We start from the raw sequence: 24081 nt of genomic DNA on the forward strand, positions 1-24081 counted from the left end.
CATTCTGTGATCTTGGGAGATATGTCGCCTCCAGGTGGATAGAGTGGGCTATGCAGAACTCCCACAGCTGGAGGGCTTCCTGACAGAGGAGAGAGAAACGGGCCCCACCCTGCTTGTTTATGTAAAACGTTGCAGTTGTGTTGTCCGTCATGACTCTCACACATTGACACATCAAGCGAGCCTGGAAGGTGTGGCACAGTAGCCGAACCGCTCTCAACTACTTGATGTTGATGTGGAGTGAGAGCTCATCTTGAGACCAGAGTCCCTGAGTCTGAAGTTCCCCCAGGTGTGCGCCCCACCCCAGTGCCAACGCATCTGTTACCGGGGACAGGGAGGGCTGAGGTCTGTGGAAGGGGACTCCCTTGCACACATCTGGTTGATTGAGCCACCAGCCCAGGGACTGGAGGAAGTGACGTGGAAGAGTAGCCACTGAGTCCAGACTGTCACGTCCTGGGCAGAACTCTGACACGAGCCAAATATAGAGAGATCTGAGATGCATCCTGGTATGCTGTACCATGTACGTACAAGATGCCATGTGACCAAGTAGCCTCAGGCAGGCCTTTGCTGTGGTGGTAGGGTACCGTCTGAGACATTGTATGAAGTCCGAGATAGTCAGAAAATGGGCCTCCAGCAGGAATGCTCTGGCACGACCTGAGTCCAGTACTGCCCCGATAAACTCTACCCTTTGAGTTGGTATCAGGGTAGACTTGCTCTCGTTGAGAAGAAGGCCCAACCTGTTGAACGTGGACCTCATGATGCGTATCTGCACTTCTACCTGGTCCCTGGAGTGCCCCGGGAGCAGCCAGTCATCAAGGTATGGATACATCTGCACCTGTCTCTGCCGAAGAAAGGCGGCAATGATCAACATGCACTTGGTGAACACCTGAGGGGCTGTGGACAGGCTGAAGGTGAGAACCTTAAACTGGAAGTGGTTGTGATTGACCACAAACCTGAGGTATCATCTGAGAGCAGGACATATGGATATATAAAAATACACGTCCTTGACACTGAGGGCGGCGTACCAATCTCCCGGATCCAGAGAAGGAATTATGGAGTTCAGGGAGACCATGCAGACTTCAGCTTCACCATGAATCTGTTGAGGCCCTGCAGGTCCAGAATGGGTCTGAGACCCTCTTTGGCTTTGGGGATTAGGAAATATTGGGAATAGAATCCCTTGCCCCTTAGCTCCTGAGGAACCTCCTCCACTGCCACTGTGGTAGCCCTGAAGTAGAAGTCCCCGCCACCACCTTGTCTGGAGAGGACAACGAGGATGCAAGCAGGGGAAAAGGACTATCCTGGACCTCTTAGTCCATTGGGATCTCCTGCCCAGCCTCCTGTTCCGGGTCAACTATCACCGGGTCCACTGACAGAGCGGGGGTTGGTTCCGGGGGAAGCACTGAGGCCAGAGTCCCGTCAGCACCCCTCAGGGCAGGGTGGCTGTCTGAAGCCGCTGGCAACCTGGGCTCGGATAGCACCGACCGGGAGCCCTTGGACAAAGTACCCTGGGCCTGGTGATATGCCCAGGGGGTCCAAAAGGGCAACTGTGCGGGTCCCTGCCATTGCACCAGTCATGGCATTGTGCCCACATCGAGACGTCTATGTGCCAACCGGTACAGGCTCTGGCGCGAGTATCTGGATTCTGTCTCCAAGCCTGAAGATGAGGACCAGGATCTTGATGGCCATGGCGGTGCCAAGCGGAGCTGGGCCAGTGAGCGGTGCCGCGAAGATGGGGAACAGTGCCCAGATCAGGATCGATGCCGGGATCGGGAGCGGTGCCATGACGACAACTGGTGCCGAGACCTCGATTGGTGCCATGGTGACTGGTGCCGAGAACAGGACCTCCCTCACATCGGGGATTGGTGCCAGGATAGTGATTGGTGCCGCAAGTCAGACTGGTGTCGCGAGTCCAACCAGTGCCGCAAGTCAGAGCAGTGCCAAGAGATGGATTGGTGCTGCGACTCAGAGCAGTGTCTCTGTGTTGTCGGCGAGCGGTGCTTTGGAGATGCAGGCAGACACAACATTGCCGGCTAGCCCCGTGACAGTGCTGCCTTCGTTGGCGCTAGGGGCGTTGTGGGGGGTCACCCGTTGGCATGGGCTTATTGCAGGACTTGCAAGGGGAGATAGCAGTCGGGATGGAGGGGAAACCCACACAACCAACAGCTAAAAATACTAACACTAAAACTACAACAAACTGAAAGCTAGGAGAACTTTCTAAGCAAATCACCATAGTTCCAACAACCATCACTGGTGGTAAGAAGGAACTGAGGAGGCGCCAGGTTGGCAGGGTCATATATTGAGCGCCATAGAGGTGCCACTCCAGGGGGCTCCACAGCCGACCCAACGGGTGCTGCTAGGGTAAAACTTTCTGACGACTGTGGTCGTGGCGCGCGCACACCTAACAGGAATCTATATGAGCAAGCACTAGATGAAGAAAGCTTGTTTTTGCTGCAACCTGTTCTGTGGGGAAAGGAGGTAGCTAACAGATGGCAAAAAAGTGAAAGTGGAAAAAGTCTGTCATATTTATACATATAAATGCAAGTACGTATAATATTCCACAAATATACAAGTTGTATTTATTGTTTACAGAACTACTTTTTAAAAAAACCTAAAGGTTTCTCCCCTCTCACTTAATTGAGCTCTCATGCTGCAACTTATTTGCTAAAAGGATCACTACTGAGTAATATGAGATTTCCCCCCTTCCTTCTGGTTTGCGCCGAGCCATTTTGTTTGAAGACTGAAAGACCACAATGCGGAATCAAATTAAGCTCTTCCACATAGCAATGCCCAGCACATATCCTAGTTCAGTGCGTTGGACTGGTCAAACTGGTTTTTATAAAATGTAAGGCACCAGTGGAAAGGGTAGAAGGTGAGGAATTCAAATAACAACAGAAGAAATATTTGAAAAAATAATGAAAACAGCATGATACAATATATAGAAGAAAAACAAGTCATTACATTTAAATCCTCCAGGAGCAGACATAGCTATTTTCATTGTAATATCAATTAAGCAAGGGCTAATATCCACGTAAAATTATCAAAAGGCATTTCTCTACATTTTAATTAATTTTTTTCTCCTTTGTTAATTCTGATCTCATATTCTACGAACTATAGGTAGGTTATTCTCAAACTCAAATGACCTTTAATTACTTGAATTTATATTGCCTCCCATACCCCCAGTCACACAATTTAATCTGTATTTCCAGATACTGTCTTTAAACAAAACTTTTGTTTTTCCCCAACCTGCATTACTAGCATAGTCTCATGTCTAATGATTCACTAGTATCTTATGCACATATAAAAATAGAGATGGAAACCCCTTTAAGCTAGTCACGAATTAAAATGATGATTATTTAAAATAGCAACAGCAGCTCATTAAAGGAAACAGTAAAACAAAAGTTTTGTAGACGTACTTCTGAGAACCATGTTTGTCTGTAACCAGTTTTCCCTACTAAAACTGAAGACAGTTAAAGACTAGTTTCTCAGAGGTAAACCAGGTGCATAAGTTTAAAAATTATGTAGCATTCTTTTTTGAAAGAAAATTCTGATATGGAAGATTTAGGGGGTTTTCTATATATTTTATAGGGGAAAAGTGCTGAAAATATGGGCCATTAGTCTTTTAAAATTCTTAAATTTTTATATTTATTTTTAGACAAATTGATTGACGAAGTTACTGTGATTTGTTCTTGCCCAAAGATGTGATATAGACGCCAAAAAACTTTAAGTAGCATATATGAAATAAGAACTAAAGAATTTAATTTGGTGCCTGTTTATGTTTGCAAAACTATCTGACAGAATGGAGAGAAACTAGGAGGGACTACTAATACCCTGTTACAAAGGGACAGCAATGTCCTGCAGAGTTAAAAACTGAGCTAGAAACCAGCATCCATAAAAATGGCACCAATGGCTGTTGGCAATAGTGAATACAATTCAGAAGCTGGATACTTCTGAAAGTTTTAAATTAATCATAGTATTGAATAAATGAATATAAAAATATAGCTTTTATCCTTCACATTATGGATTATTGGAGAACTTCAGACACTTCTGAGTTGTGTAGTAGACGAGTCTCAACCAGCCATGAACAATTTATCCGAAGTGGGAACTTACTGCATACAGTATTGTATAGGAAAACTTGGCCCAACTAATAAATGATTTGATTTTATTTATAAAGCCAAATAAAATATTTTAAAGTGCTAAAGGTAAGTTTTGAGGAGTTTACTTACTGCCCAAGAGTACTGAAGATGTTAGAGATTACTTTGGGACATTTGTGGTGATAAGTGCTCCTTTGCCCCTAGCTGGCTGCAGAGAAGGCTGTCTAAAATAAAGATAAACTAACACACAAAGAGTCCCACAGCATGTGCAGGGTCTATTATACCATCAAAACACTAGAAAAAGGAATATTATGTTGCAGACGCTATGGATTTATGTTGCTGCCATGTCCAGCATCACTGGGATACTATCTAGCAAAAGGAATGGCTTTTTAGAAATCTTGTATATTACAGTATCAGCACTGAAAAGAACTGTCATTTAGTGAGCACCCTAAAAGAGCCCAGTTTCCATCCCTCTACCATCCTACAAACTGATCAGACTTGAGCTGAAGATAAGAATTTACAGTGTTACACAGAAGCATGGAGCTTTTCATACTTCTGTAACTCTGCACAAGTTGTCTTCCCCCTTACCAAGCTGAGGCAAATATGAGAGCAGGGTTTCTCACACTTCATTGCACCGCAATCCCCTTCTGACAACAAAAGTTACTGCATGATTCCAGGAACGGGGACTGAAGCCTGAGCCCTGCCACCCTGGACAGCAGGGCTGAAGCCCAACCCACATCGCCCTGTGGGGGAGGGGACAAAGCTTGAGGGCTTCAGCCCTGAGCAAGGGGACTGTAACCTAAACCCTGCCACCCAGGGCTGAAGCAGAAGCCTGAGCCCCACCGCCCAGGGCTGAATCCTTCTGGCTTCAACGTCCACCCTGGGTAGTGGGGCTTGGACTTTGGCTTCAGCCCCAGGCCCCAGCAAGTCTTACGCCAACCATGGCGAATCCATTAAAACAAGGTCCCGACCCACTTTGGGGTCCCGACCCACAGTTTGAGAACTGCTGGACTAGAGCATCTGGTTACAAATCATAAGGAGGTGATATCAGAAAGTAAAAGAAAACATGGTTTCATGGGCAATACAGTTGAATGTTGCCTTGGAGAACTGGATTCTATTACTGCCTCTTTCAGAGAGTTCCTATGTGATGATAGGCAAGTCATTATCAAAAAAAAAAAAAAATCTTTTCACGAGTGGTCACTAATTGCTTGTTCCTCATTTTCTGAGTACCCAACTTGATACCCTGTGGTCTGGTCTGCAGAAGTGTTGAGCACTCACATCTGCAAATGAAGTCACTGGGAGCTGCGTGTTAAACATATACAGTATGATATAATTCCAAGTACCCTGAAAAATCAAGTCCTAGGCATTCAGTGGTCAAATTGGGAACCCAAAATTAGTGGACTCTTTTAACCTTAATTTCTCTGTGCCTTCGTTTCCCACATGTAAAATGGGGATAATAATATGACCTGGGTGTTGTGAAAATAAATTCATCAATGTTTGTGAAGCACTCACATACTATAGTGATGAGCACCACAGAAAAAAATATGAGGAAATTAGTAATTCTGTATCCAGATCAGAGTTAGACTAGCATATGGTAAACAAGGCATGGGACCACATATTGAACAATGAAGATAAAACAAAATATTGAACAGCTGCTCATTCAGTGAACACTGTCTATCCTGTGCACAGAATGAGGCAGGGATCACATTGAAAAAAGTAGTATGCAATCACGTAATTAAAGATTGAATTATACTGCATGTAAACAAAGAGACAAATTAAGGTGCTTGACTTAGCAACTTCAGTGTTCTTTTGATGTGATTTTTGTATGCAATACTGTCTAGGGTCTGATAACATTGTCCAACACTGCAGTATCTGAATACCTATGCAAAAGTGCTTCTTTTGGACCACAGAAACATTTTCATACACAGCTCCATTTCTTATATCCATAGTTTTCTCAGACCCTTTATTTCCGTCCACTGTATATGGACGTTCATAACCAAGGCCCTAATAAAGGACACCAATTTTCTATTGTAGGCAATATGGCCAGATTTTATGTATATAAAACTTTGAAGACTTCAATGACACTATCATAGTAGTTAGCACGCAAAGATAGATAAATCACCAGCTGAAGTAATAGGATAATCCTAGTGACATTTCTCCCTATCACTATAAACCATCTAACATAATACATGCATAAGCCAGGACTTTTTTTTAAAAATACACACAAAATGTTTAAACCAAAATGACTACTCTGGTATTTGTTAAGAAAATTAATCAGTGAGTTTCATAGGAGTACATCATGAGCAATGGATTTTATTTATTAGTTGATTTGGTGTTTTCAGCATTGGGGGAAAGGAGTTCTTGTTTTAATTCCATTTTGTTCATACAAGAAATACTTCAAATAAAGAGGCTTATTATCTATTTAAATTTTCTTCTAACTAAATATAAATTTACACCATCAAAATATTATGCACGGTTTAGTTGCATAATTGTTGCTAACATCAAATGGAACCAGGCAACTAACAACTTGTGCACCACTATGAAATTTTAGGACAGGCATCAATAATATACTCCTAAAAATTGTTATTCTCCCTCCTCTCAAAAAACTTCCCAAATTGGTTAGTACCTGTAGTTGTGCTTTCAGAAGCTGTTGGCTGGTAATTTTATCTTTTAGCTGCATCATTTTTTCAATTCGTTGGTTGACTTGCTGATCTTTCTTAAGCTCATTTTCATAAAATCTAGAACCCTATAAGAAAAATAAAAAGTTAAGATACATCTGAAAGTTCAGTGTTTTCCTTATAATCTTACAATAACTGAACAACAGAAAAAGATGCAACTTGTCTGCTAACAACTCATTTAAATGGAAAAAACCAGCACTGAAATAAAATGGACAGTTGTTTCCAATCCTATCAGAGAAGCAGATACAGCCTTATGATATGCTGGGCTCTGTATATTTTAAGGATTTCTTACGCATATTATATATATTTTGGATATTCATATAATTGAGGTATACACACAAAAGACAACTATGGTACTCAGATTACATGAAGTTCATATTCTTCTTTCCCTCTGCCACTCAGAATTTAATATACTTCTGAGGAAACCTGCATGGCACCAGCAAGGCAGGAACATGTCCTGATGTGGTGATGATGCAATTCTAAAAACATTAGCTAGATCAGAGAGATGCCAAAATAACTCAAAAGAAATAAGTTACTTGTACTCTTTAGGCTATTTTCTGTTATATCTTGAAAGATACTGAATGCAAAAATTGAAAATTGACCTCAGGCATTTTTACTTTTCATGTGCAGCATTTCCTCATTGGTCCATATGGTCTCATCTGGAGAAAAATAATGCCATTATGTAAGTCAATGGTACAACCTCATCTGGAATACTGTGCGCAGTACTTGTCACCCAATCTCAGAAGGATATTGCAGAATTAGAAAGAGTTTAAAAGAGGGTGATGAGAATGTTCAGGGGTATGCAAAATCTCCATATGAAGAGAGATGGAAAAGATTGAGATTATTTGGAAAGGAAATGAATAAGAGGGGATATGATGAAGGTATAGAAAATAATAAATGAAATAGAGAAGGTAGATCAGGAACTTCTTTTCTCCCTGTCTCATAACACAGGAACAAGAGGGGATATTCGATGCAAATAAAAGGGGGCAGAATCAAAACATATTAAATATTTTTTCACAGAATGTGTAGTTAGAGTACAACACTCATTGCCACAGGATGCCATTGAGGCCAAGAATTTAAGAAGATTCAGAGAGGAATGTAATCCAGTTTTATAACAGTTAATGCTAAAAAAAAAAAAAGTATTGGAAGAGATATAAAACCTCATTCTTCAAAGTTTAAACCAATCTCTAACTAGTAGATAGTAGGATGAACTTTCCTTCAGTATCAGGCATGCATGTAATCTTCTCTTCCCGCGATAAGCAAACATTAGGGATTGTGCTTACTGGAAAGAAAGTCCCATACTTTTTCTCGTTGGTGCTAGTAGTAAATTTTTTACAGGTATTTAAGAGGTTGGTAAATGCTGTCAAGCAACTATGAAATTTGGGTTCCCTATATCTGTCTTGTAGCTCCTCACAGTAGTGATGCAATAATAAGATTGTGTTCCTTACAAGGGCTTTTTTGTTTGTTTTCTGGAGCGGCTGAAAGGGAAGAGAGATTTGGGAGAGTTCCATACAAGAATCTACAGCTATAATACACCTGATACTTTACAGTTTGTTGATTTTTTTCCCCCAACAAATGCAGATTTTTTAAAAGGGCATGAGACTTGTTCTCCTCATTTTATCTATTATTCACTTGGCTCCATCTCTCTTTCAATATAACGGCAGCAGCCGTAGCAGTTTTGCAGGAATTATTTCAACAAATACCAAATGGGATGTGTCTTACAAAGGATTACGGTTTGAGGAACTGCTGAACAGTAAGATCAGATGAAATATATGAAAAACTAAACCCTTTGTTTCATGCAAATATCCTTAACACGGTGAAAAAATGGACAATACAAAAGCAGTCTGCAATAGCAGAATTGTTTTTAATGCTATATTTTTCAAAGTTCTGCCTAAAGTATTAGCTCTTCCATAAAGCAACAGTACAACATTCATTATTTTACCATAATTGTTTAACAAAAAATCTAGGGCCAGATTGACCCCCCCCCCTTGTAATAGAATGCTGCGGGCGGGGAACACGACTCTGAGAGGTTACCCTTGCTCAGTTATCCCTAGATTGTCTGATGGGAGGACTCTGAAAACCTCATAGATTTGGGGCCTCTTCCCAAGTTCCAAAGGAGAGGTGCTGACAGGGACTGCACCACTGGCTGCTTTCCCTTCGAACACACCCTAAAAAGGACGTGTAGTCAGCCCTGAGGAGTTCTACTGAAAAAGTTTATACAACCACAAACCATATTAACTTTTCCAGCAGATTCCCCATTGGTTGTGGGGAGGGTGATGAAAAGCAACCTTTCCTGTGTCACCCACATACAGAACAGAGGAGGCTGCCCCCATTTATGCATGCAAAACTAAGAAATAAAAAAGTAAAAAACAAAGCATTAGTGAAAAAGGTTACACAAACGAACCTTGGTGGCCTCCATTATGATTTTATTGATTTTCTCTTTATCCAGTCCTTGCATTCCAGCCTTGTTATCATTGAGGCCCACTCTAAGCAGAAATCCACCATCATCAGAAGTGTTAACAACTTTCTTTGTGCTGTCCATAGCGCAACGCAGTGAGTGCTTTTTCAAACTTTAATAACCTAAAAGAGAATATAAGTTACATACGTCTTTCAAAATTCCAGTTGATGAATAATACAATTCCACAATCACTTTCAATTTTATTAGACACACCAAATACTGAGGTTTAATATGGAATTCTTCAAAGTAGCTCAACTACACACAGTCACCAAACAAAGAATAAACCTCAACTGTATTAGTGTCTGAAGTACAGCTGCATGGGAAATGATTTATCATCCTGTGAAAATGTTCAAGATTCAGTAATTTTCCTCATTCTACATTGGGGCGAAAGAACATCAGAGAGAGACAGGAACATGAGCCTGGGGCTTCCACATCCCAGGTGAGTGCTCTAACCACTTGGCTATTACCACTCAGCTGCTCTAATCACTCAGCTTCTCTGAGTGATTCCTCTTTCTCTTGTTTTGACCAGAAATTCCATCCTGGACTTGAGAAACCTTCACATCAAAAATTTCGTCTAAACTGATACATTCCCACAAAAAGTTTCGTTTCCAACGAACTGGCATTTTCCAACCAAAAAACATGCTTGAAAAATTTCCAACTAGCTTTATATCTGGTTCACTTGGTAACTTGGGCTCAAGCAAATGATAAGCATTTTAATATGGCCAAATGTCAAGTTACACATCACGGAACAAACAACATAGGCCATTCTTGCAGAAAGGAGGACTCAATTCTGGGAAACTCTGATTCTGAAAAAGATTTGGGGGTCATGGTGGACAAATATGAGTTTCCTGAACAATACTGTAGCCAAATGGGCCAATGCAACTCTTGAATGCATAAACAGGGGAATTTCAAGTAGGATTAGAGGGGTTATTTTACCTCTGTATTTGGCCAGGTGTGACCGCCACTAGCATACTGTGTACAGTTCTACTATCCACAGTTCAAAAAGGATGTTAATAAAATGGAGAGGAAGTTCAGAGAAGAGCCATGATAAATGATTAAAGGATTGGAAAACATACCTTACAGTGATAGATTAAAGGAACTCAATCTAGTTTAACAAAGAGAAGGTTAAGGGGAGACTTGATCACAGTGTTTAAGAACCTACAAGGGGAATAAAATGGGTTCTTCAGTCAAGCAGACAAAGATATAACAAGATGCAATGGCTGGAAGTTGACACAAGACAAATTCAGACTTGAAATAAGGTGAACATTTCTTGACAGTGAGGGTAATTAACCATTGGAACAACTTCCTAAGGGTTGTGGTGGACTGTTCATCACTAGCCATTTTTAAACCAAATTTGGTTATTTTTCTAAAAGATATGTTGTCACTCAAACAGGAATTAATTCAGGGAAGCCCCATAGGGTTACCAAATTTCTAACTGCACAAAACCGAACACTCTTGCCCCGCCCTCTTCCCGGAGGTCCCGCCCCCATTCACTCCATTCCCCCTCCCTCCATTGCTTGCTCTCCTCCACCCTCAGTCACTTTCACTGGGTGGGGCACGGGGTTGGTGTGCGGGAGGGGGTGAGGGTTCTGACTGGGGGTGCTGGCTCTGGGGTGGGGCCAGAAATGAGGGGTTCAGGGTGTGGGAGGGTCTCCAGACTGGGACAGGAGGTCGGGGTGCGAGATGGGGTGAGGGCTCCGACTGGGGGTGTGGGCTCTGGGATGGGGCAGGGGGTCAGGGTGTGGGAGGAGGTCCAGGATGCAGGCTCCAGCCGGGTGGTGCTTACCTCCGGCGGCTCCTGGAAGCTGCCAGCATGTCCGGTTCTAGGTGGAGGGGCCAGAGGACTCTGCGCGCTGCCCACATCTGCAAGCGCCACCTGTGCAGCTCCCATTGGCCACAGTTTCTGGCCAAGAGGAGCTGCAAAGCCAATGTTCAGGGTGGGGGCAGTGCGTGGAGCCCCTGTGGCTGCCCCTGCGCTAGGAGCCGGACATGCAAGACAATTCTGGGAGCAACGTGGAGCCAGACTTAGCCCTGCTGCGCCAGCAGACGGACTTTTAGCAGTTGAAATCCAGACGCCTCGCAACCCTGAAGCCCCATTGTCTGTTTGATACAGGAGGTCTGACTAAACAATCACAATAGTCCTTTCTGAGAGGTTTTGTTTACAAAATAAATAAATAACACTGCCAATTTGAAGTAAAGAACATTCCTATGTGCAAAGCTTACTGCATTAAACTTACAGCTGTACAGAGGCTCTTCTTGTGACAGGCTATCTTTCCAGACTCATTGTAAAAATAAAATCAAACTGGCACTGCCCACCAGCATGTTAAATTTATTTTTTAAATGTAAATTAATAGATTTTAAGGCCAGAAGGGACAGTTATGATCATCTAGAGACCTGACTTCCTGCATGACACAAAACCTAAACTAGTAATTTCTACATCAAACCATAACTTCTGTTTGAGCTAGAGCATATCTTTTAGAAAGACATCCAGTCTTGATATAAAGACTTGAAGTGATGGAGAACCTACCATGTCCCTAGGAAAGTTATTCTATTTGTTCATTATCCTCATTGTTAATTTTTTTTTCTTGTCTGAATTTGTCTAGCTTCAGCATCTAACCATTGGATGTCATTATGCTTATTTCTGCTAGTATTAAACAGCCATCTACTATCACTTGTTTTTTATCCATGTAGGTATTTGCAGATCATAAGCAAGTCACCCATAACCTTTACTTGGATACAGTAAGTTGATTGAGCCTCTTAAATCTCTCACTCTCAGCATGTTTTCCAGACCTCATGTCATTCTTCAATAAAATGTAAATGAAATGCTGCCCAAGCAACTGTCACATGACAAAATCTCCTTTTCAGTGGGTTAGCAAAAAAAAGCAGAGTTCTCAGAATGACAACTCAGCATGAGCTCAATAAATAAGAGAACATGTATTTATTATCGGAAGAGGGTATAAAGGCAGCTCCCTCCTACTGCTGATTAAAAAAACAACTTCATCTTCTCTCCCTGGCAAGGAGCACCCATCTCCTTAACTTCCTCTCAGTTACTTCCGCAGTCAAGGGTCCTTTCCGTCTGATAGGAGCCACACCCCTTCAAGAGCTGTCTCTCAATGTGCTGCACACCCAGACCCAGTTACCACAGTAACTCTATTGCACAACAATGGTGTGACATTGCACTCTATATGATTTTATAAAAATATGCTAATGAGTGTGAATATAATATAACTGGAATATGCTTCATGCAAAAGGTCTCTTGTAAGGTATCATTACAAAGCTTATGATCTACTGAGTGTGGTCATCCTATTTGTATAAATGTATCACTCTTGTACCTTAAACTAGAAATATGAAATATAACTCTGAGGTCCTATTGTAGTTATGCAAAGTGTGGGCCATTAATGGCAGTTTGGAATCTTAATGGCTCCCATTAACCAGGACAATTGACTGTAGATGGCTCTGTTTTAGTTGTAAGTCTTCCTGTATACCTGTGGGCTGGCAAATGGGTAATGAAGTCTTACAGTGACATGTGATGTCACCTGAACTGGAATCCATCTTTAACCTGGTGCTTTTCCATTGAGAAGGAGGGGCGGGAACCCAGAGGGACAAAGGATTCCCACCTTATGCAAAAGATATATAAGTGGCTGGCACAGAACAAATGAGGCGGTGGCCATCATGAGAAATCCCCTAGCTACCACCTGAGCTGGAACAAGGGCTGTACCAGGGGAAAAGGATTGTGCCCAGACTAGGAAGGCATCCAGTCTGTGAAAGAAACTTATTGAAACATCTCTGAGGGTGAGATTTTATCTGTATTCAGTTTTATTACTGTACTAGACAGACTTGTGTGTTTTGTTTTATTTTTGCTTGGTAATTCACTTTGTTCTGTCAGTTACTACTTGGAACCACTTAAATCCTGCTTTCTGTATTTAATAAAATCACTTTTTACTTATTAATTAACCCAGAGTACGTATTAGTACCTGGAAGGGGGGGGGGGGCTGGCAAACAGCTGCGCATATCTCTCTATCAGTGTTCTAGAGGGCGAACAATTTATGAGTTTACCCTGTATAAGCTCTATACGGGGTAAAACAGATTTATTTGGGGTTTGGACCCCACTGGAAGTTGGGCATCTGAGTGTTAAAGACAGGAACACTTCTTAAGTTGCTTTCAGTTAAGTCTGCAGCTTTGGGGCACGTGGTTCAAACCCTGGGTCTGTGTTGGAGCAGACTGGCGTGTCTGGCTCAGCAAGACAGGGTGCTGGAATATCAAGCTGGCAGGGAAAGCAGGGGTAGAAGTAGCGCACATCAGTTGGCACCGCCAAAGGGGATTTCTGCAATCCAACCCATCACAAATGGAAATAAAACTGTGCTGGAACATTGCTAGCAAGATGCATGTTTAAAAACTGTTGCTTCTCCAGCTGAGGGGTTAGGAAAGAATAAGCATGATCCCCTACCAAAGATCTGGAGGCAGCCCACATTTGTGTTTAGGCATTTACGGTTGAATTTTCCACCTGAAATGATCACATACGGTTCATGGGGGGGAAGGATTCCTCTATATGTTAATTACTCAGAAGACTGACCCAAAAGCATCACTAATTAATTAATTTTTAATCTTGTGTTTTTTTAACTCATTCTTAGGATTTTTGAGCTCTTAACAGTATGGCATTCTGTTCGCATTTAGAAGGTTATGTTCCCAAAAGTATTAGAAATGAAAGCTGAAAGTTTCTGCAGAAACTTATGAGTAACCCTAATCAAAGAACTTCTTTATTCATTGTGAGTGAATGGATTTATCAAATCTTTAAGCAAATGCATTTGTTTCCCTTATTTTCTATAATGACGGAGGTGTTCGTTTTTGCTGAATTTTTTTCCCTTGGAACAGGAGACCAACTGCATTCCTGTAGTAGAGCAAGTTATATTTTTAAAATATAAAAGTTCTATCTCATTAAAATAATCTTAAGTTTTAATTATATTCAATGCATTGGGTTTATTATTTGTGACATTTTTTGAGAAGAGCCAAGACCAGCTGAGTAATAATCTCTGTGTTTTTTGGCTCTGGCCTGTCAGAACACAGAACAGGAGTTACTGAGACAAAGCAGACATCAGACGAACACCTTGGGTGCTCTGAGGCCAGCAGGAAGTGGGGAGTGCCAGGCAGACCTGAGACCATTTCACCACATTTTCATACTCTCTCCACCCATGTTGGTGCAATCTACCACACTGTTGGGAACCACTGGCCCTGCAACTGCAACAGAGTAGCTAGTCTTCCCAGCTCAAGCCAAAAGCACTGTTCCCCGTGTTTCAATGATCACACTAAACTCTGTGCAAGGTTAACTATCACTTCCATTTCAGTCAGTCCAACAGTAGCCATACTGGTACTGGCAATGCCTGGTTGTGAGAATGTGTGGGGGAGAAAAGCAATTTAGAAGCTGCACCGGTAATAGACATTATAAATACCAATGGATGTAATGACTTTTCCCCAGAGAAAATGCCTCACCAAGCCTACATTTTAGATAATTTCTCTCTCCTTACCTCCTTCCTTTGCCCACTCCAGTCTTTGTGGCTTCTTCCATGCTGCTCCCTATGCTTGGATTGATCTCCTTATCCCAGCACATCAGGTTTCCACCCTCTCCTTATTAACATTATTTCTAAAGACTCAGTTTTTCTGCAAGAGCTTCAAGCATTAACTCATGTCAGTCAAATGCCTTCTTTACCTCAACATACATAACTGGGAGGAGAATGATGAAGACATTGGTGATGAAAAAACAGTAACATTTTAAGGTAATACTAATTCTGGTCTATTAATGTGTCTTTGACACTGTAGGATTCTCTAGGTAGGGCCAGTCTTGTATAGCACAGAGCACATTATTAGTACTTAAATAATAAAGTACATAAATATAAATTAATAGCTTAATTATAATTGAGAAAAATTATTTATTGGAGACATGAGTTTAGTTCTCCATAGGATTTACAGATGCACAAAACAGAAAAGGTGAGTCATAGGTAAATACCTTTCAGCTGCCTAGTGGGACAAACAGAAACTGAAGACCATTTTGTTTACAGAAAAGCGTGTCCTTAGGAAAAAAAAGACATCAACTCACTGCACTCAAATGAACTGTGGAAGCAATAATAAAACAACAGGCACAGCATTGTCAAATCAAAGTAGTTGGAGATCTACCAGTGTAAACAGAGTAAAAAGAACAAATTTAAACATGTAAAGAAACACCAGAGGGGGAGAACATGTGACACTGCAAAAACAAAGTTGAAGGAACAAAATGTTGCTGATATCAGTGCAGAAATTGATAAGGAGTAAAGGTTTAAATGGACCTATGAAAATTAACTATAAGAATCCCTGTCTTACTTTAAAGCACAGTGAGATTAAAGTTTGTTTATGACAACTTGAAAAAGGGTGAAAAGTTTTATGGTTTGAAGAAACATAAATGAACATATTCTACTCAGAACAGGAGGCAGAGTAGATGGCTACACAGAACAATGTATTTTGGGGGTGCTGTCACCGCAAGAAACCTCTGTAAGATTGCATTGTTTCCCTTATAGCATTCAATGCAAGGGATGCTAAATATCTTAGTGTCCCATTGTGTAGAGTGTAGGATCAGAGAAGCCTATGAAGACAGTCAGCCTGCAATTAAGCACCAACCTATTTCTCCAGTTATTTGGGAGTAGGGTGACCTGATGTCCCGATTTTATAGGGACAGTCCTGACATTCGGGGCTTTGTCTTATATAGGCGTCTATTATCCCCGCACCTTGTGTCCTGATTTTTCACACTTGCTATCTGGTCACCCTATTTTGGAAGGAGAGGACCTACTATAACTAGGGGGGAATACAAGTGTTTCTTCTGAGAGTTCCCTAATGAGGGTGAAGAGGAGCAGCTGCTGTCCTCCATAGCTCTGTAGGAGATACAGAATCAAGTGGTGGTGGTGGCAGCTCAGAGGATGTCACTAATGTGTGGGATGCTCTACCAGTGAGATGGGCTCCACTGAGAAGAAATTGGGCTGTGTATCCCACCTCAAAGTAATTTTATGATCAGGACTGAAGGAAGCAAACAGCAAGGAAACATTACATATTGCAGGGAAGAGGCAAGGCACAGAAGCCTGAAAGAAATGGGGAATCTAATAGTCTTGGAAATACCAGAAAGGGAGCAGCATGGGGAGCGCAGAGGAGGAATAAGGATGTGTGTGTGGAGTGGCACTAAGAGGAAATGATTATATATCAAGTGCCCCTCTCCTAACTTAAATAAGCAACTATTTTTGCTGCAACCCTGTAGCTTGCCTTCGTTCAAATGCCAGTAATTCCACCACCAGAATCCTTTGACTTGCTGTTTGTGATGTGCTAAAAAATTAACTAACCTCATTCCAATAAGAGAAAAGATTTACAGTAGAACCTCAGAGTCATGAACACCAGTTATGAACTGACCAGTCAACATACCACATTTGGAATCAGAAGTGCACAATCAGGCAGAAGCAGACCAAAACAAATGCAGTACAATACTGTGCTAAATGTAAACTACTAAAAAATAGGGCTGTCGATTAATCACAGTTAACTCACGCGATTAACTCAAAAAAATTAATCGCGATTAAGCATAGTTTTAATTGTGCTGTTAAACAATAGAATACCAACTGAAATTTATAAAATATTTTGGATGTTTTTCTACATTTTTATATATATTGTATTCTGTATTGTAACTGAAATCAAAGTGTGTATTTCTGATTATAAATATTTGCACTGTAAAAATGATAAACAAAAGAAATAGTATTTTTCAATTCACCTCTTACAAGTACTGTAGTGCAATCTCTGTCGTAAAAATGAAATTTACAAATGTAGAATTTTTTTTGTTACATAACTGCACTCAACAACAAAACAATGTAAAACTTCAGAGCCTACAAGTCCACTCAGTCCTACTTATTATTCAGCCAATCACTAAGAGACAAACAAGTTTGTTTAGATTTACAGGAGATAATGCTGCCCTCTTCTTATTTACAGTGTCACCAGAAAGTGAGAACAGGCATTTGCTTGGCACTTTTGTAGCCGGCATTGCAAGGTATTTACACGTCAAATATACTAAACAGAAGCCTTAAAAGAGCAACACTCTGATCCGGAAACTACAGAACCCGAACCACCAAAATAGAAAATGAAAACTCAGATAATGAAAACGAACATGCATCGGTCCGTACTGCTTTGGATTGTTATAGAGCAGAAACCGTCATCAGCAAGGACCCATGTCCTCTGGAACGATGGTTGAAGCATGAAGACATCTGGCAAATAAATATCTTGGGATGCCAGCTAAAACAGTGCCATCAGAACACCTGTTCTCACTTTCAAGTGATATTGTAAACAAGTATCAGCGGGTAGCTGTGTTAGCCTGTATCCACAAAAACAACAAGGAGTCTGGTGGCACCTTAAAGACTAACAGATTTATTTGGGCATAAGCTTTCGTGGGCTGGAACCCACTTCATCAGATGCATGGAGTGAAAATTACAGATGCAGACATTATTATACTATGCTTATTATGCTTTATGTGTCAGTATAATAATGCCTGCATCTGTAATTTTTACTCCATGCATCTGATGAAGTGGGTTCCAGCCCACGAAAGCTTATGCCCAAATAAATCTGTTTGTCTTTAAGGTGCCACCGGATTCCTTATCGTAAACAAGAAGCGGGTAGCATTATCGCCTCCAAATGTAAACAAACTTGTTTGTCTGAGCGATTGGCTGAACAAGAAGTAGGACTGAGTGGACTTACAGCCTCTAAAATTTTACTTCTTTTATTTTACTTCTTTACTGTTTTATTTCTGAATGCAGTTTTTTTTGTTCATAATTCTACATTTGTAACTTCAACTTTCATGATAAAGTGATTGCACTACAGTACTTGATTTAGGTGAATTGATAAATACTTTTTCTTTTGTTTTTTTACAGTACAAATACTTGTAATAAAAATAAATATAAAGTGAGTCCTGTACACTTTGTATTCTCTGCTGTAACTGAAATCAATATATTTGAAAATGTAGAAAATATCCAAAAATATTTAAATAAATGGTATTCTATTAATGTTTAACAGTGTGATTAATCACGATTAATTTTTTAAGCGCTTGACAACCCTATTAAAAAAATAAAGGGAAAGCAAGATTTTTCTTCTGCATAGTAAAGTTTCAAAGCTATATTTAAGTCAATGGTCAGTTGTAAACTTTTGAAAGAACAACCATAACATTTTGTTCAGAGTTACGAATATTTCAGAGTTGTCAACAACCTCCATTCCTGAGGTGTTCGTAACTCTGAGGTTCTACTGTATAAACAGGAAAAAGAAACCCTAAAATAATACTGCCAAGACTAGAAAGTTTGGTGGAGGCTATGTCATGGTGCAGGGTATATTGAAGTTTGTTGGCAAGTTGCGTTTCACTCACGGTGTAATGGACAGTTATGAAGGAATATTAGGACTCGAAAGTGATCCAAGTAGGGACAAAGCTTTGGAGAGAATTTATTTCCAACAGGATGACTGAAAGCACACATCATATTTTACATACACCCCTTTCAAGAAAAGCAAATGTGTAGCACTTTAACCATCACAGTCATCTGACTTGAGACCAAAAGAAAAAATGTGGAGTAAGTTGAAAAAACTACCCAAAAAATCCTACTGTTAATTCGCACACCCAAAAATCCCACCCAAAAAACTGCCTTAAAATTGCATATTGTGAACAAGGAGTCATCTATGTACCAAATAAACAAACAAAAACCTAAACAAACAAACACCTAATGGTGGAAATAGCAAATAGGATTTTTGCAGTCATTCTTTCTTAGAAAAAAAAAAAACCTGTTCAGTTTTAGAAGGATTAAAGTCAGGAGCCCCATTTCATGATTTCTTCACAATTCCAATAAGAATATTAAATGACAACAAAAACATTTAATTAAAACTTGACACTTGGTATCATTACTGCATGGCCTTAAAATATGCTTCTGAGACTTTCACAAGTAAAAATAGATTTAACTATTCTTTTACCTCTGCTTTTGTAGTATATGTCTGTTTTCAAATGAGAACAAGGCAAAGTATAAGAGTTACCTCAACACACAAATGTTGGGAATGAAAAAAACCCTCCTGGATAATTGTACACATTCCCCTATTAGTGCAGGATTTAATCCACAGAGAGAGGGCATATCAATGTAAAACTAATATTATCTTTGATCCTAGTGAATAAAGCCAGTATGCAGCAATGAGTGCAACTCTTATTAATGTTAATAAGAATTCTACAGATGCACCAAAGGGACAAGAGACACCACAATTAACTAAGTCAGAAGAAAAAGGATTTAATTTCATTGAATGTTGACTGCAAGGGATCACTGTGCATACAAAACAAGAGATACAAAAGGGATAGGGTACTCTGAAGTTAATAGTACAAATGAGATTATCAAAGAGAAACAGAATAAAAGACCAGAATTTACCCTGGCTTCCCATCAATGTGGCACCTAACCAGGGACGGCTATCGATAAATACAAGATACAATTGGGATTGAAGTGCTTTACAGTCATGTAGCCCAGGGATCAAGAGGCTAAAACCAGGAGTTGAACTCTCCTTTCCCTAGTGACAGAGTGCACTATATAGCTACCCAATTTCTTTCTTTTTTTTTTTTTTAATAAAAAATGCACATTATAAGTAGCCTACTGTTAAGTACTGTTAAAATCCAAAGTGCTCTGTATGGTGGAAAAATCTCTTACATTTGTGTTTAATAGACTTGTTGATTCCTCAGCAGATTATAAACTTCTGGGATACATTTGGCAATAATCACATCTATGCAGCTATTGGCTGCAAATTAAGTTGCTAGAGGACCACTTAACTCAGGCTTATTATATCCTGCTGTGAAGTGGAGAAAGGTTGGTTCTTTCTTCTTCACTTCACCACACTTGGCTCCATCACCAATAATGTACATTTACAGAATAGCTATTTTAAATATCCGGTACAATTCACATAGTAATTTGTCATATTTATGATTTTCTTGGGTACTTGATTACACAGAATCCTTCAAGGGCAGAATCTTTTCAGTTTTCTCTCCATATTTATCACAGACACCTGGAGTGTAATATTGCCCCCATTGAAGTCAATGGCAAAATTCCCATTTGACTTCAGTAGGGCCAGGACTGCAGCCAGAAGTGTGAAAATGTGCCCAACCTCACAATTAGTTTATCAATATTAATATATTACATACAAAAACTGTGTTAGGAGTATTAAGTTTGCAAAGTCAAGCACTCAAAAGTTAGAAAACACAGCACTGAAGTTGCTCATACAACCTTAATTCACCCATCTCCCCTTCGGCATATGCATTAGATACAGTCTTTAATTCCTTGATCACATACTATTCTTCTTCCACAGGGTGGATGAACCTCAATGAATGTGTAGCTATTCATTATTTATTTTTACTATCATCAATGAATGTGTGATGTCATGCCTTATTTACTGCAGACAATCCCAGCTCTATACCGAATACCGAGCTATCAGACTCTTCGTGGGCTTTTTTATGGTGCTCATAGTAATATCTGATTTAGTGAATTTCTTTTCATCTCTATTATCATCCCCATTTTGCAGTTGGGGAATTAAGGCACAGAGATGAAATTGTCAAAATTGTTCACTGATTTTGAGTACCCAACTTGAAGCATCTTATAAAAAACATTTTTGCTATGAACAGTTTGCTATTCATTCCTGCTTCACTTCTTGAGCAAAATCTGTTGTGTGCACTGAATGGGACCTGTTTGTAGAATTTTTCTTTAAGCTCTACTGAGCATATCCAAATGGTGATTTTCAGTGGCTTATAATTCTGCTAATTGTATGGATTTTCACATGGACAGCAAGACACCTCCTGGCCCAGGGCAATGCCCCCCCTGAATTTCAAGTCTCTGCTTCAAAGCTTGGAGGCACTAGACCTTTTAATAAAACACATGTACAAATTCTTCAACATTGGGAAAATAGCATATTTTTCTTTAACATCCTTCATGGAAATAGCCGAACCATTTTTATTGAAATTTATGGGTGGGTTGGCGGGGGGGGGGGGGGGGCGGGGAGGGAGAGTTAAGCCTCAGATAGACACCTGGAATAGGAAATTTCAGCCCAAATGGTTAAAGTTTTGCAAATTTACTAGCAACTGAAAAGAGTCTTCTCATGGAAAGTATTAGGCAATGTCAGCTCCACCTATAATTACACAGGCATGAGTTCAGAAATAGACTTGGAATTTCTCAGATGAAGAACATACATAACACTAAGGCCTTTACATGGAAAGGCAGGTGAAAAATTATCCTAAAGAAATCCACAGCTACCAGTACCAGAGATTAAAAATCAGACAAGAATATTTACCTTTTAAAAAAATCCCACAATAAAATCGTTCATTTTTAGTTAAACACTAAAACTGCATTCATGCTGAGCTCAGTCAAACATCAGAAAAGAGTTAAACACAACACTGATTACAATTCACTGCTATAAGGGTGTGGGGATAATTCAGTATTCTTTTGGGATTCAGAAAGCAGTGAATTACCCCAATAAATATATTTGTCATGACAACTTTACTGTGCCTCCTCCCCACTTTCCTACCCCCCTGGGGCAGGCAAAGGACTCAAGAGCCAAGGCAAATAACAAGGATAGCAGGCAAACAGGCTAAGTGCTTCAACATAGCATAATGTTATGAAAGGAAGTCATTGATAATCATAGCCTCTCCTTTAACTTAACAGATCAGTCAGACTGCAAGCTGTCAAAAGCCCAACTTTTTTTTGAACAACTTTTCACCACTAAAAATACAATATGCTAAAACATTAACAGATATTATTTTGGATCTCTGATAGGTAGTTTCCTACTAGTCTATTTGCTTAGAGTGTGTTTTATAAGGTAAAGAAACTATGTGGCACACACATCCTGGACTGGAGAATAGAGATCAGAGCTTTGGTGTTACACATACTTGAACCAAGTTCAGAGAAGGGTACAAAATTAAGCTCCATCACATACGTGAGTAGAGCATATTCTTGGGCACAAGTAAGGTTAAGTACTAGGTACAGTCCTCTACAAGTGAGTACCACACACCTCATGCACCTGCTTCCTTACTTTTTGCAGGATAGAATAAGAGTGAAGTATGGATGGAGAACAGGCAAAGGTCTAAGGAGATAGTTTAAGAGTAATCCTCAGCCACCACCCTTCATATGTCACTTTACTTAGATTATAAACTATCTGAGGCAGGGACCATGTCTTGTAGGATCAGAGCCCTAGAACAATGGGGCCCTTATTTTGGTTGGTGCCTATGAGTTCTACTTTAAGACTCATCTCTTTTGTAAAGCACTTTGGGATCCACAGGTGAAAAGCAGTACACAAAAACTCAGTATTATTATTAATAAATTAAGATTTTAACTATGTGATCCATTTATTGGCTTTATTCCTATTGCTGAATAGGAGGGATTTGGCAGCCATATAGGAACACTTCCCACCATTACGTAATTAAATTACAACCATCTTAGTACAGGAATAAGATGATCTTGATAAATGTACATAAAATACAAAAGATAAGCCAATAAAATCATAGAATATCAGGGTTGGAAGGGACCTCAGGAGGTCATCTAGTCCAACCCCCTGCTCAAAGCAGGACCAATCCCCAATTTTTGCCCTAGATCCCTAAATGGCCCCCTCAAGGATTGAACTCACAACCCTGGGTTTAGCAGGCCAATGCTCAAACCACTGAGCTATCCCTCCCCCCAAATAGACCTGGGGGGTTCCCCAAATGCATAGTTTTGATTACTTGCTGAATCTCTAGGCAGCAACAGAAGATGTACATCCATCTGTTTCTGTTAGTCAGAGTTAGGGAAGTTCAATACTATTAAAATATTTCTTAAGAACTTATGTATTGGAAAGTTATTCTGCCAAGTCCAGCATTTTGTTGAATTCAAACTACAGTATTTGATTTATCCTTTATTTGGATGTATACAGGTATATTTTAACCCAGTGGTCGCTAAAAGTCCACTGGGGCTGCTGCTAAGGCAGCCTCCCAGCCTGCCCCACGGCCCAGCGCAACCCTGGCAGGGCGAAAGGGGGCAGGGGTCTGTGCACACTGATCCTGCCTGCAAGCACCGCCCCTGCAACTCCTATTGGCTGGGAATGGAGAACTGTGGCCAATGGGAGCAGAGAGGGGCAGCGCACGGAGCCACATGCTCTGCCCCCCACAGGGGCGCATTGGCCCCTTCCAGGAGTGGCGTGGGGCCGGGCCAGGCAGGGAGCCTGCCTTAGTCCCACTGCACTGCCAACTGGGAGCCGACCAACGTAAGTGCTGCCTGGTGGGAGCCCGCACCCCATACCCCTTCCTGTACCCTGAACCCACTCCTGCATTCCAAGCCCCCGCCCCAGCTCTGAGCCCCCTCCCAGAGTGCACTCCGATCCCCTGCCCCAGCCCTGACCCCCTTCCCGGAGACAGCACCCCATACCCCCTTCTGCACCCCAACACTCTGCTCCATCCTGGAGCCTCCTCCTGCACCCAAACTTCCTCCTAGAGCTTGCACCCCTCACCCGCTCCTGTACCCCAACCCCCTGCCCCAGGCTCAGCCTGGAGCCTCCTCCTGCACCCCAAACCCCTTGGCCCCAGCTCAGAGCCTGCACCCCCTCCCAAACCCCAGTCCCCTGCCCCAGTCCAGTGAAAGTGAGTGAGGGTGGGGGAGAGCGAGAAATGGAGGGAGGGGGATAGAGTGAGTGGGATGGGGCTTCCAAGAAGGGGCAGGGTAGATCCTGGGTTGCACTTAAATTCAAAAAGTGACCTTGTGCATAAAAAGATTGGTGACCACTGTTTTAACCTAAAATAATAACACTTGTATTCCAGATTTCTCTCTGATTAATGTCTATGCGC

At 41.0% G+C, this 24081-nt stretch overlaps 1 protein-coding gene across 1 annotated transcript in view; it reads right to left on the minus strand.

Annotated features, from left to right (window-relative positions):
* The window catches only part of POLK (DNA polymerase kappa), a 115344-nt gene that overhangs the window by 86421 nt on the left and 4842 nt on the right, over positions 1 to 24081 (minus strand). The window contains exons 2-3 of the mRNA XM_074952708.1: positions 9171 to 9346; positions 6715 to 6834 (exon numbers count right to left, since the gene is read on the minus strand). Of these exons, the coding sequence (XP_074808809.1) occupies positions 6715 to 6834; positions 9171 to 9308 (258 nt within the window). The 5' untranslated portion in view covers positions 9309 to 9346. The remainder of the gene's footprint in view (positions 1 to 6714; positions 6835 to 9170; positions 9347 to 24081) is intronic.

This window comes from Natator depressus, chromosome 5 (assembly GCF_965152275.1).
Source record: "Natator depressus isolate rNatDep1 chromosome 5, rNatDep2.hap1, whole genome shotgun sequence".
Taxonomy (NCBI): Eukaryota; Metazoa; Chordata; order Testudines; family Cheloniidae; genus Natator; species Natator depressus.